Here is a 12,856-nt window from a genome sequence, read left to right on the forward strand (position 1 = left end):
TTCCTCCATAACCCTGCTCCTCATTCTCCTGTCCACAGAACAGACACAAAGCTCTGCCTTGTTTAATTAAGAGCACAAGCAAATTTTTTGAAGGTTTGTTTTATTGTATAATGGACACAAGATCCAGCACAGTGTAGCCTTTACAGGTCTGGATGCTATAAACTACATTTATTAATAAAGTTACAGTTTTTGAGGCCAGAAGGAATTAGGAGGATACTAGCACCTTGTTTACCTTCTGCAGATACTGCCTATACAGCTGAATGACTACTGGATGAAGAGTACTGGACTACAGTATCTCTTCTTTGAGTAAGGATCCTGTCTTTTACAAAGCAGTCTTGATTTAAAGGATTCAAGTAAAAAAGAATCTATGCTACTCCTAGCTAAGTTGTTACCATGGTTAATTACCCCTCGCTGCTACGTAATTGTGCCTTCGTTTCATCATTAATTTATCTGCTTCCACTTTGAAGCATGGGGTCTTGCTATGTCTGCCAAATTACAGAGACCTCTACTGCCACAGGTCTCTCATGAAGTACTGACAGAATGATTGGGCCCCTTCTTAGTCTTCTCCTCTGTGCACTAACTGGAGCAACATTCTTTAGTCTTTCACTTAGAGGCAAGTCTTCTGTCCCACGAACTGCTTTTTGGGCCCTTCCTTAACCCTGTCCAGTATTTGAATATGCAAAGGAATCAGAATCAGGTACAAAGGTAAAAGTAGGGACAAACATTTCTTCCAAAACACTTCCTGCACTTCCATGTTCCTCTACAAGCCCATAGTTCAGAATAATACATTTCAGTATTAGTAGTGCAGTTATTCCATGAAATTGTACCACTCTTTTTGCAGCAAGCTATCATCATTTGACTGACTAACCAAAAATGTTAGCTCTTAGGGGGTTGATAATGATTTCCTCTAGCATTAGAGGCAGGAGCAGTAACACCTCTCTATTTTTTCTCTCTATTCCCTGCTTATTAATCCAAGAAGCAGATCTGCTCTCTTATTCCAGTCAATTGGTTATCTATCATTACCCCAAATAATTTATGCCATTAAGACCAACACAACAGCCCTGAAGCATATGGAAATGCTGCCAGATCACTAGAAGACCAAGATACACCTGTATCTAATACCAAGGAATAAACTTCAGCTGAAATGTAAACTATCAGCACTTAACTCACCTTTGGCCCATCATGGACAATATATCAACTAAAAAAAATATCACTAAAAAGTCATAATTGCCAATGATAAACCTACACAAAAAATCCACACTACTTCTTTTATTAAAATTTGCCTTCACTTTCAGGACATATATAAAAACAAGGTCCTAGGAAGAAGCTACCAGCATCCACTGGCTATGGACACATGCAAAAAGCGGTTGCTGAGGTCTCTTAAGCTATTTGTGTAAATGATAAACTAATTGCCTGTGATCCGTTTGATCAGGTTTACAAAGATGCTGACAGATAATGAGAACTTAAACAGCACTATTGTCAATAGAGAGAAAAAGCCCTACTCTGGATCCCCCTCAATGCCCTCCCTTGATTTCAGAGAGAGAAAACTATAGCAAGAATTTTAATGACCTATTTTGCCTCTTTTGCAATTTGATTTAAAAGCAAATTCACAAAATCCCAGCCACGTGGAATTTACATTCTGCAGAAGTCTCACCCACCAGCAATTACAACTGCAGTGTTTAAAATTTTAAAAGAAAACAAACCTGAACAAAACATTATTTTTCAATTAATTTTCTTACTCTGATTTCTCTCCACATTGCATCATCTCCCAATTACTATGATTTTGCTGAGTGTGCCAGTTTCTTAAATACACAGCTATAAAATGTATGGACTAATTGTTGAGCAGAACTGAAGAGCTATTAAAACTGCAATAGTACAGCACTTCCAATGGTAGTCTATTATTTCTACATGATTGGTTTTGTACAGTCCAACTCATGCAGTGAAACTCTTAGATAAATTAACTCCTTCGTTTTGACATAAACATCAAAGGGAGAATTAAAGGAGAACGAACATTATTTTCTGCTGCTATTTTAGACCTACTGTTCATAACATCCACGAACGTTCCTGGAAAGTTACAAATTATTTAAATTGAGAAAGCCATTTGCTGTTTTATCAAGTCTGTAATACACAAAATTTGGCTCCAAAATGATCTCATTTTCCCATTTCATGTTTCCCTGTCATCTACATGGTAGAGCATGTTTACAGAACTTTATAACTATAATATACAATTCAGTCATTTCTAAACAGCCCTGTAAGAGTAAGTCTGAAATGTACACATTTTAAAGATTACTTAGTGAACACCAAACCCCTTCCCAGCTGTTTTAAATTTTGAATTTCCCAATAAATGAATAACATACTAAAAAAGCAAACAAGATCTGACATTATTTAGTCTAAGTTTCTAAAATGGCATAACATCTGTGGCTAAAAACAATTCTGAATAACTATATTTAACTAGAGCAGTATTCTATTATTCATAGCTCATTTTCCTTACAGACTAAGGGATTTAATGTGGTGTTCAAGCATTTCAAACATTTCTTTTAATTGTTTAGTCCTTCCAAAAGCCAAACTGCTGCAAAAAGGGGGGAAATGTTCACTCATATCTTTTATATATATTCATGTGACCAACCCATGATCTCAGTTAAGTGCCACAACTGTTCATTAACACACATCACAGCCCCCCAGTCAGCACTGCGAGCTTTGAAACCATGCCAGAAGCAGGGGCTCAACAAATGGCACTTTGACCTTTTCACTACTAACTTCAATCTTTATTAAAATCTCTCAGACGTCAGCTCTGTCTCTCTCTTTGACCATCTTTTATGGGCTCCTGAAATACCTAATATTCATTCATTAAAGGGAAAAGTTTGTTACATTCTTACATAATGATAGATTCCCCTTTCACATGCAATCGGCTTGTGAAATGCCTTTGATTGAAAAAGAGAACGAAACACCCCCTCCCCCTGCCAAACAACTCTAAATTCAGAATGCTCACTCACTTCCAGGGAAATCAAGCATGCTGCCTAATATTAAAAAATCTCATGGCATCCAGGGCAAGTTTAGCTCCGTTTTATGTTCCCCTCATTAAATTTCACTTTAGCAACACACAAAATCCTCACCCCGCTCTTTGCTTGCTTTTCCAGTTTCATGTTTGCATCTTTACTTCCTCAGTCCAAGCATTTCAAGGGGGACAGAAACTGAATTTTTTTGTCCAGCAGTTTCAGTTCCTTACAATAGAGTCACCAAAACCAGCAATCCCATGGAGGAAAATGCAACTAGAGACAAATAGAGGCTTTGATCATTTTTATGGTGCTCAAGCATAGATTTGGGGGAGGACAGAGAGAGAAATAATGATTTTTTCTTTTCCTTTTATTTGCCTACCAGTAATTAAATAATTACACATTAAGAACAACAACAACAACAAAAAAAAGAACCACAGAGAGAGTTCTCATGAGTCATTTATGTGTTTTCATTCTTTGTGTAAACTTTCTGGCACACCCTATATGCTTCATTTCTTGCTTTAAATAAGTAAGTACTGGAAAATATGCATAGTATTTGGAACCAAGGGGAATGACACATTAATTCGAAGTTTACTTTGCTTAAGTTTGCGTTTTCCAAATTTGAAATGCAACTTCAAGGAAACCTAAAACTCACCTTCAACCTCTGATTTCTCTCCCCCTTCACCCACGGATTATGCAGAAGGTATAAGCTATTCATTTAAGCAGCACAGTGAAGTATCATCATTAGGTGGCTTAGTTGCCTGGGATACTCCTATCAGCCTGACCAGTAGGGAACCTGGGAAGCGAGAGCTCCAAAGGGGGGAAAAGTAAACAAAGTAATGAGTAACAGTTACAGCTCCTTAAAATGTGTACATTAACCTCGCTATTGGGAAACTATTTGCTTTTTAGAGGCAGCACCCTCTGATTGAAATACTGATAAATATTTTGGAAATTCCATCTGAAGTCAAAATGAAATTACCCGAGTGTACTCTCAGAGAACAAAGCTTTTTAGTATACCTTCAAATGAACTCAGGTAAGTTTACAAATGGTCTATACCTAAAAGACCATTAGCTAAAATTGCATTTGTTTTTATTGAAAGACAGCCTCAAGTGCTGACATGTAATATATGACATGGGATACATAATAATACTGTTAAACCAGTTCTGACATAATATTTCCCTAGGCATAATAACCACAAATGACTGCTTTAGTTAAGAACTAGCCAGAAAGAAAATAGATCCACGTAAAAGTAGCTTTAACCGTAAATACCTCAACAATATTTTATGTCACTTTGTAAAAAAGTTAAAGGACTCCCATAATAATTAACAACAAAAACTTCATGTTCTTTACTATTGTATAGTGGTTGTGAAAGGTTATTTCATAGTCCCACAGCTGCCAATGCTGTAAATTATGCAGGCACCAAGAAGCATTAAGGAGAAATAATAGCAATTTAAACTAAGGCTGACGTAATTCATGATAAACAGTCATTGGAAAATATTACAATGTTGTCTTTTTTGAGTGGGTTTAATCAGAAGAATGTGACCATATTCTGACACAAACCACTCCACTTTTCCATTGTACGGGAACGGGGGCCCTTCCCTGGCCATAAAGGTTTCCCTTGCTCACTGCCACTGCTGAGCCTCAACAGCTCAGGGACGCTGCTCACAGGGTGCCAGTGGGCCCAGAGCTCTGAGACACAGCTCCAGGGTCTGGGCAGGCCTGGTGGCCCAGGAGAGGCACAGAAACCAGGGGAACAGTCAAACAAGGGTGTGCTAATGAAGGCATATGAGGCAAAAGAGATGGCTCCAGACTATGATGGACATGGCTCACAACCACAACGAACACAGCCCATCTCACTTTTTGCTATGATCACAAAACATGATTTTGACAGCTGAATTGTAAAACCAGCCATCAAGGGGAAATCTTATAAAGAAGGAATTAGTAATGTACATCTACAATCATTTATTGAATGGACACTAATAAAGAGGATGCTTGTGTAGGAGATGACAAAACACACGCTATGGGTTACATTTATCAGGCACAGAAGAACAGCTCACTTGCAAACCCTCATTTGCTGGAACTACACATTAATTCTCTGCTGAACTCTTGTCTGGTAAAACGTGTAAACCCCAGAATACCATCACATAGTCACTAAGCTAAAAGATACACTGAAGTTCTGGGACACCGAGGGAATGGGCAGAAGCAGCTTTTCAAGCAGTACCTGCCCTTCCAGTCAGCATCTGCCACCTTCCCGAGGGCAGCAGGAACATACAACCCAAATAAAATCAGTGTTCTCCATCAAGGAATTTTGATTCTGTAGTGAAAACAAATCTATCTTACTATTTATCCTGGTTACAACTACGGTTGCTAGTGAAAATGCACTAAAAAACCAGAAAGGGGTGGAAGCTAACAGCATTTGCTTCCATTGAAGCTCTTGCAGACAGGAAGGTATTTTATCTTACTTTACTACATATTACTTGTGTTCACTTAACAGCTTGCTGTTAACATTGGGTGAGATTCTGTCTTTGGTTAACTGGTGAAAATCTTGAGTAACAGCCTCAGAAGTGCATAGAGTTATGCTGGATTTACGCCACTAAGGAAGGCAGAATGTGACCCCTTATCAGCGCCTTCTTGCTTTGAGTATACAAATATTTTATGCATTTCAATGAGTGACAGAATGCAAAACTTGCAAATATTTATTTTTAGCTGTATGGGGAAAAAGCAATTAGAGCTAAAAATGTTAAGAATGAAGAAATCACTTAACAGAAGCAATTATGTTGGGCACATAAACAGCTCTGCCTTCAGACATTTTATTCAAATGCAGCAGAGCACACTAGAAAATATCAATTGTTTAAAAAAACCCCTCCAAATATTTTTTCACAACTGAAAAATCAATCATTATAAACAACATCTGGGGATCATTAATATCTTGCTCTACAGTTGAATTAACAAAATAAGAAAGAAATCTGACCAGAATGCAGAACATTTCCAGATTCACTTTCTCAACCTAAAAGCTTGTGTTTGCAGAGGTGGGGTGGGAGGGAAGAGGAAATGTACATTTATCTATATTGTATATAGCACTATTATTCATTAATCACTACTTCCCCTCCAGCTATGTCCTGTTTTTGTTTTGAGAGATCTAAAATTTGAAATATTTAGCTAAGCCACCCTGCCCAAGACCTTGGAAAAAATTTGCATATTTTTCAGACTGTTGGAGATGCCACCGTAAAGCTCCATCTAAGGAGCTCCCAGTATCCATGTTAATAAAAAGTCTCCATACTCCTCCTATTGCTGTTCTAAATGTTTTAAACATTCCAGTCTTTGCAGAGGACCACTAACACCAATCCCACTCTAATATCACTTCTGTATAAAAACAAAGAAGCCCAAAGCATCTATATAGAAATTTCAGGTTTTTCTGAATTTCACTGCTATAAATTATCCTGCAGGTAGCCAAAACAGACAACAGCAATAATGCTGATACTTTATATCAGCTGAAAAACTTTAAAAAAACACCCAGTCAGCTCAAATACAATTTTTGTACTGGAGCTAGTTTAAAAAGAAAAGCCAACTTTGACTCACACAAATAAAATAAGTCACCAACAGGAAAACTGTATTTCATTTAGACTGAAAACATTCTTCCGTCCTTTTTTTTTGTTTGTTTTAAAGACTCATTCCCTGCCAAGGTTTTATTTTGTTATGTTTTTCCCCCAAACAACTGATTTTATCTGCGAGTCACAAACTTCTGTAAACTAAGATGTACACTGAGAGCAAAGACCAAATTTCAGCTATACCAAGAGCAATGGTACCACTCCATACCCTGCAGTGACCAGCTTCCATGCCATGCCACAGAATTTTTCTGGCATATAACCCATCCCTAAAAAGTCCTTTCTTCTTCACAATGCTGCTCTTCCATGGCTTCCCTGGCCAGTGACAGGGAGGGTAAGTCTTTCTGAAATTGTTGGCTCAGAAACTCCAGCAGCTGGGAGCACTGGTAAGTCACCCCTCATTCCCAACCACTCCCTGCCAGGGCTGGAAGTGAGACAAACTGCATTCTCCATTGTTTTACAGGGAGAGATGAGCTGCTGAAGGTTCTGAGGTTTGCATTTTAATGCAGATAACTTTTCCCCTAGCAAGCAATATATTGTTAAGTTTGGTTTGGGGGATGGGGAGAGATAAGAGGGACCTGCAATTCCCTTTTGCACATGGATTTTTTTCAATGAACAGTTTCCCTCTGCATTGCTCGTGTTATGGCCAAATGAAGATGGTTAATTTTTCAGAGAAAAAACCTGTATTTATACCACAGTAGGTTGTATCTCTCTCACGTTTTGGTATTAAATGTTTCATTCAAAAATTGGGTTTTACATGCAAACCCAAAACGTTCTTTTGGGCTTGAACATGTGTTTTGAGTACTCCAGGGACCAAACATATTGTTAATTGGCATATTGGACCCAGCATGCTGTAAAAATAATCCAGAATGATTTAAAATTTACCAAACAGGTTTTGAAAATTGAGAAGAAATAAGGTTTTCTCTCACACTCCTGTTTATAGAAAAGGCAAGCCCATCCTCACACAATGAAAAACATCCTTTGGATTCATCTTTAGCAGACAGGATTTATAACATTTATCTAGCAAAGTACCACGAAAAATCGTTCTGTGTGAGATTTTCACCTGGTGAAGCTGATGGAGCTGAAACTCACAATCACCCAGACCACAGCTGGATCACAGAAAGATCCCGGCTCATTGATGAGCCCTGGAAGCCACTCCATGCCATGCAGCTGGCACAAGCCTGGCAACTGAAGTCACTATTTTGGACAAGAAAACACAGAGGACATGTGCTGCTCTAGCAACAAGTGCACACTGATTTATGCCCAGTGACCTTCAGATACACCTGAACACTCACAGGCAGCTTTGCCTCCAGCTAGATCCCTTTGGTCTGTAATGAAAATTATTAGAAACCTAATTTTTTCATTCCTTCTCTCCTGCAGCACATATGACCACACAGCAGATGCCAGTAAATGATATGCATTTATGAAAGTTATTCAGTAACAGTAACCCCAGAGGCTGATAAATGAAAAAGATTTTGAAAAATGTCTTGAGTTGAAGAGAAATGAATGTTCCTTTTCATTGCTCATGTTCATGTTCATTTCATTATCTACCTGGACTGCTTCACACTGGTGAGGACCTCTAATTGCTCTTATTTCAGGAGAGGGATATGTGTGCAGTTGGACTGCAGTCATAGCCAGGAACGTGGGCTATCAAGATATCCAAGCATGGTTTATGTCTTCTGCCTTCTGAACAGAAGCAAGCCCTTGAGCCTATTTGCATTCTGGAGGGGAACCCTCCAAGGCAGTTGGATTAACTAATCAGTGGTTATATCAACAAGAATGGGAGCAGGAAGCTTCCCACTCACAGCAGCCTTCCCTCTGTAAATGCAGAGCAAGTCCTTCTGTGGCAGGCTGCAGAGAAAGACGTGCAAATGTTTGAGCCTTCCAGCTGCTGAGCCCTTTCCTCAGCAGCCTGCTCCTCCAGCAGCCTCCTAGGTGGGATGCTGTGGCACAGGGAACCAATCAGAGGAGAATTACAAGAGGACCATGCAAGAAAACAGATCCTGAATATTCCTGTCCAGAGCACTTGGGTGCATGCCATGCAGCAGTGGGCACAGAGGGCAGAGTGGTGTTGGGAGCACCTGTGGCTGGAGCTGGAGGGGAAGTTTAGCACAGCCTGAGCTCACAGAGGCTCTATGGAAACACAGAACATGCACCCAGGACTGCCCAAAGCCTTGCTGCTTCCCTCCCAGCCATACCTGGGGGAGCTCACAGATAGCAGCTACAAACATCTGCTTTAAAAAGTCCTACACCAAAACAATATTTATTGTCAACAAAACTTAATTCTTCTTCCTCATTTCCAACTTTATTTATTTTTGTTAAACCCTACAAAAGAGGGAAAAATAGGCAAGGAGTATGAGAACAAGTCAGAGCTCAACAAATTTTTTTTTTTTTGTTATAAACTTATAATGAAAGTAGAGAGAATATTTTCAGGAAAAAAATTTTGGCCTATTAAAACTGCCTAACAAGGACAATAGCTTACATGCTGGGGGTTCTTTGTAAAGTGTTTCTCTGTCTCATTTGTGACATGCTGTATCTGTTGCAGTACTCCAACATACAGAGAATGTGTAAAAATGGCCTCAAAAGCAATGCTTCTGAAGAAGACTTGGCATCCACACTGGAAACCAGTGCCCCAGTGCTTCCCCCATAAAGACATCAGGAGAATGTATTTCCCAAATTTTGTATTTGCTTTAGAGCTGGGAGAATTTAAGGTAAAAATGGTGAAATACACACTCCTATCTTGTTCCTTCTGCACACTTATTTCATTTGCAAGGTAAGAGAGGGACAAACCCTTCAAATGACATGTGTCTGGGTCTCCTTACAGACACCTTTTCAGAATTTTAGCCACCATTTTTGTCATCTGCTATCCCCTTAGATTTGACTGATAAATACCAGTGCCTTAGAGTAATCTATTTATCTACTGTACCACCCTGCCTGTGTTTAGCCTTAGCAGTCATCACCTTCCCCATGTGACATCAATCTACATGGTATCAATGTAAACTGTTTGTATAATGAAGCGTTGTACATTTTATTGTCCTGCCAGCAAAGAAAAGGATAAACTTGTACTTTGCCTGCAGTCTTCAACAAAGGTAGCATAATTGACACCATTCATTTCGCAATGCAGATATGAAACCACACACTGGCCAGTTTTTCCTTCTTTAAACAGCAGGGCTTGCAAGTTTTACATAATTATTTTCATAATAAATACTTTTAAACAGTGTTTTTTGGGGGATTTTTTTGTGACTCTTTTTTTTTAAATAGGAATTTTTAAAAAATCTGCTTCTTGAGCCAAACTAAATTTTAAATACACATTATTAATTTCTATGGCTAAGATTTCTGTGGCTCTGGTTGATAATGAGATAATTGCCTTGCAAAGGTCAAGAGAATGGCATAGTTTGCTTTTAGAGGCTGAACAAAGCACTTGCTATGGTTCACTAAGCGTAGTTTCTGCATCATTCCACATCTCTTTGATTCATCTATTACTAATATTCCATGATACACTTGCATTATGGATCCAACTATTTCAACAAACCTGTAATCAAGGAATGACCCTGAATAAAATACTCCACAGAAAGCAGATGGTAGGCTCATCAAACGCCTTCAAGCCTAAAATAACCTTTCTCACATAAAAAGGAGAGTCAATTACAACTGAACTTTATATTCTGAGCTTGAGCTCAGAGTAAATAAAAACCAACACGATACTATTGTGTCATTGGACCAAACTTCCAGGGCATTTAATTCATTTTTTTCACCACCCCCATCCCCTAAGAGCAACCAACACTTTTATTCATAGTTCATTCAAAACCTGCAATGTTTTGTGTGAGTGTGAGCAGACTTGACAGTTTGGGCCAGATTCTGAAAAATCTTGACAGCACAAAACTAAAACTACTCCCAGCAGTCATGTGCTCCAGTGACAACACCACGTGAGGAGGGATCTCCTCTGCCTTTTGGGAATGGAGGGGCAGAGCAGCACTACCTTACAAAATGCCCCAATGCCACCAGATGAGTCAGGGTTTCTCTGTTGTCACAACAATGCCTGAGCTGGGCACCAAGCTCAAAGCCAGTGTGTTCCAGTTCAGAAAAACAGGCAGATGACTCTGCCATCAGAAATATTCCCTCTCACTCTCATTATTAAATGTTTAAGGGCATCAGCAGACTTTTTTTCTCTAAGAGACTACAGGAGCTTCCTTGCAGAGATGTGGGGGTCTTGCAAGCAAAGGTGTACTCAGCACCATGCAGCCTTTGCAAGCATTAGCCACAGAACTCATCCATCTGGTGATATGGGGCATAAAACTTAATTCTGTACAGGGCTAAAGAAACTACACTGGACCCATGACTGGGTGTCTACACAACATGCATTCTGCTACATATTCAAAGCACACCTGCTGTCTTGGGATGATCTGACACCAAAAAAAACCCTGTGTGAAATCACCTGGTTGCTATCAGGTGTCAAATCTTGCAGTCCTTTCCCCCAGTTGTAAGAAGCTGCATACTCCTTTAGAGCTGCAGAGTATTCTCTATCCCTCTTGAATTAAGAGGTCACCTCCCAGAAGTATCTCTGCACTCATAAAATCAAGCTCCTAGCAGTGGCAAAGCCCATGTTGAACCAGCCCACATTCCAAGATGACCAGGAACACACCAGCTACAGCTGACACTCTTACAGTGCCTGGGGAGCACGGCTGATGAGTGCTCTGCAACAGCAATGGGGTGTGCCAGGACTCCCTCCTATTCTGCATCTTTTAGCATACTGCACCAACAATGACTTCAAAAAACTAACACACACTGTAATTCTTCTGGAAGACAGGCTACAGGTGAATGGTTAAGGTAGATGAACTTCAAACCCAGGCAAGGTATTGTTTCACTCAGACCCAGTCACTGTGCTACACTCCACCCATGTAACATGATCTTTGTGAACTCAAGTTGCAATACTGAGATCACCAGTGGCCAAAAGCCTTCAGTCTTAGAGAATAAAGAGCATATTTGGTACTGATCATTTCAATCATAAATAGCATTCATGGTTCACTTCAAAGGAATCACATCTTCCCTTTGGAAATGAGTGGATAATTAAAAGAAGAAAAATGTCTCGTGAGAAAAAGAAAACAGCTGTAATGGGACTTACCAAACTCGTCACATATACTTTCATTTTCTATTAGGGTGGGATGATCAAATGTATCCCGACAATAGAAGATTTGGGGGTTCTTGCTTGTCACTGCAATGCCTCCAAGGGCTAACACGAACTGGTCTGTCAGTATGGACGAGGGCTTGTCCTGGATGCGCTTTAGCATGGACCGGTAGCGACAGTACTGTGGGTAGCTGAGAATTAAAAGGTTTGAATCTTCATCATCCTCACCTGGAAGAACAGAAAAAAATACTCTTAGTATATCAGAAAAATACAAAACAAGAACTGTGACTCAAGTATTTCAGAACAATTTATTTTTCTGAAGTAAGTTAGTCTTTTCTCAAGACACAATTTTTATGGCACAGTGGGTCTGGAAAGAAAGGTTAAAAACCAGTAATTTAAAAAAAGTTTATTAAAATAGGTTATTTTCTGCCTTTCTGTTCAGTTTTCCCATACTTGCTTACAAGGACTACCTGGATGAGCAATAAAACACTGCTCTGCTGAAGTTGGCCAAGGGCCTTAATCAAAGCGCTCCCCATACTTTGCCAATTTGGCTGCTTCAATAGAAATATAATCTGTAATTTATACTCAGCTCCCCATACAGCTTTTCTATACTCATGTTTACATCAGTTAACATCTTTTAAAAACAATAATATACAAGGTTCAGAGCATACAGCTATTACCTCTCCTTTCCAGTCCCTGATACTGGCAACTACCAAAGGGCCTCTGGGCCAGGGAGGTGGGGTGACCCAACCTGGTCATTGCTGCTAAACCCCAAGAGGTGGAAGCAACTTTCTGCACATTAACTGCAAATGCAGCAGGACTCAATAAAACTCCTACAGAGCACAACAAGCAAATGAATTTTTGAACAGCTTGTGCTGCTGGGCTCAAAATATAAAGCAATCTAGACCTCAGAGCTTTCCATTCCTCTATGGTTTAGATGATATCACATATGAAGGTGGCAGATTTTGAAATAACATAATCAAGTGTCATCATATAACCAGAAGGAAACCTAAGAGGAAAAAAAAAACTCAACTAGGGATACAAACATGAGAAATTACTCATTTGCAGGTATGTACTCAACATCACTTTTTATGCTCATTTATCTCCTCGGGTACCTAACTGAACATGACTTTCCA

At 39.4% G+C, this 12,856-nt stretch overlaps 1 protein-coding gene across 3 annotated transcripts in view; it reads right to left on the bottom strand.

The window, feature by feature from the left end:
• Window positions 1-12,856, bottom strand: part of ARID5B (AT-rich interaction domain 5B) — a 114,297-nt gene that overhangs the window by 55,266 nt on the left and 46,175 nt on the right. For all 3 annotated transcript variants that reach the window (XM_058029261.1, XM_058029262.1, XM_058029260.1), the window contains one exon: window positions 11,718-11,948. In XM_058029261.1, coding sequence (XP_057885244.1) covers window positions 11,718-11,948 — 231 coding nt within the window. The remainder of the gene's footprint in view (window positions 1-11,717; window positions 11,949-12,856) is intronic.

This window comes from Melospiza georgiana, chromosome 8 (assembly GCF_028018845.1).
Source record: "Melospiza georgiana isolate bMelGeo1 chromosome 8, bMelGeo1.pri, whole genome shotgun sequence".
NCBI classification, from domain to species: domain Eukaryota; kingdom Metazoa; phylum Chordata; class Aves; order Passeriformes; family Passerellidae; genus Melospiza; species Melospiza georgiana.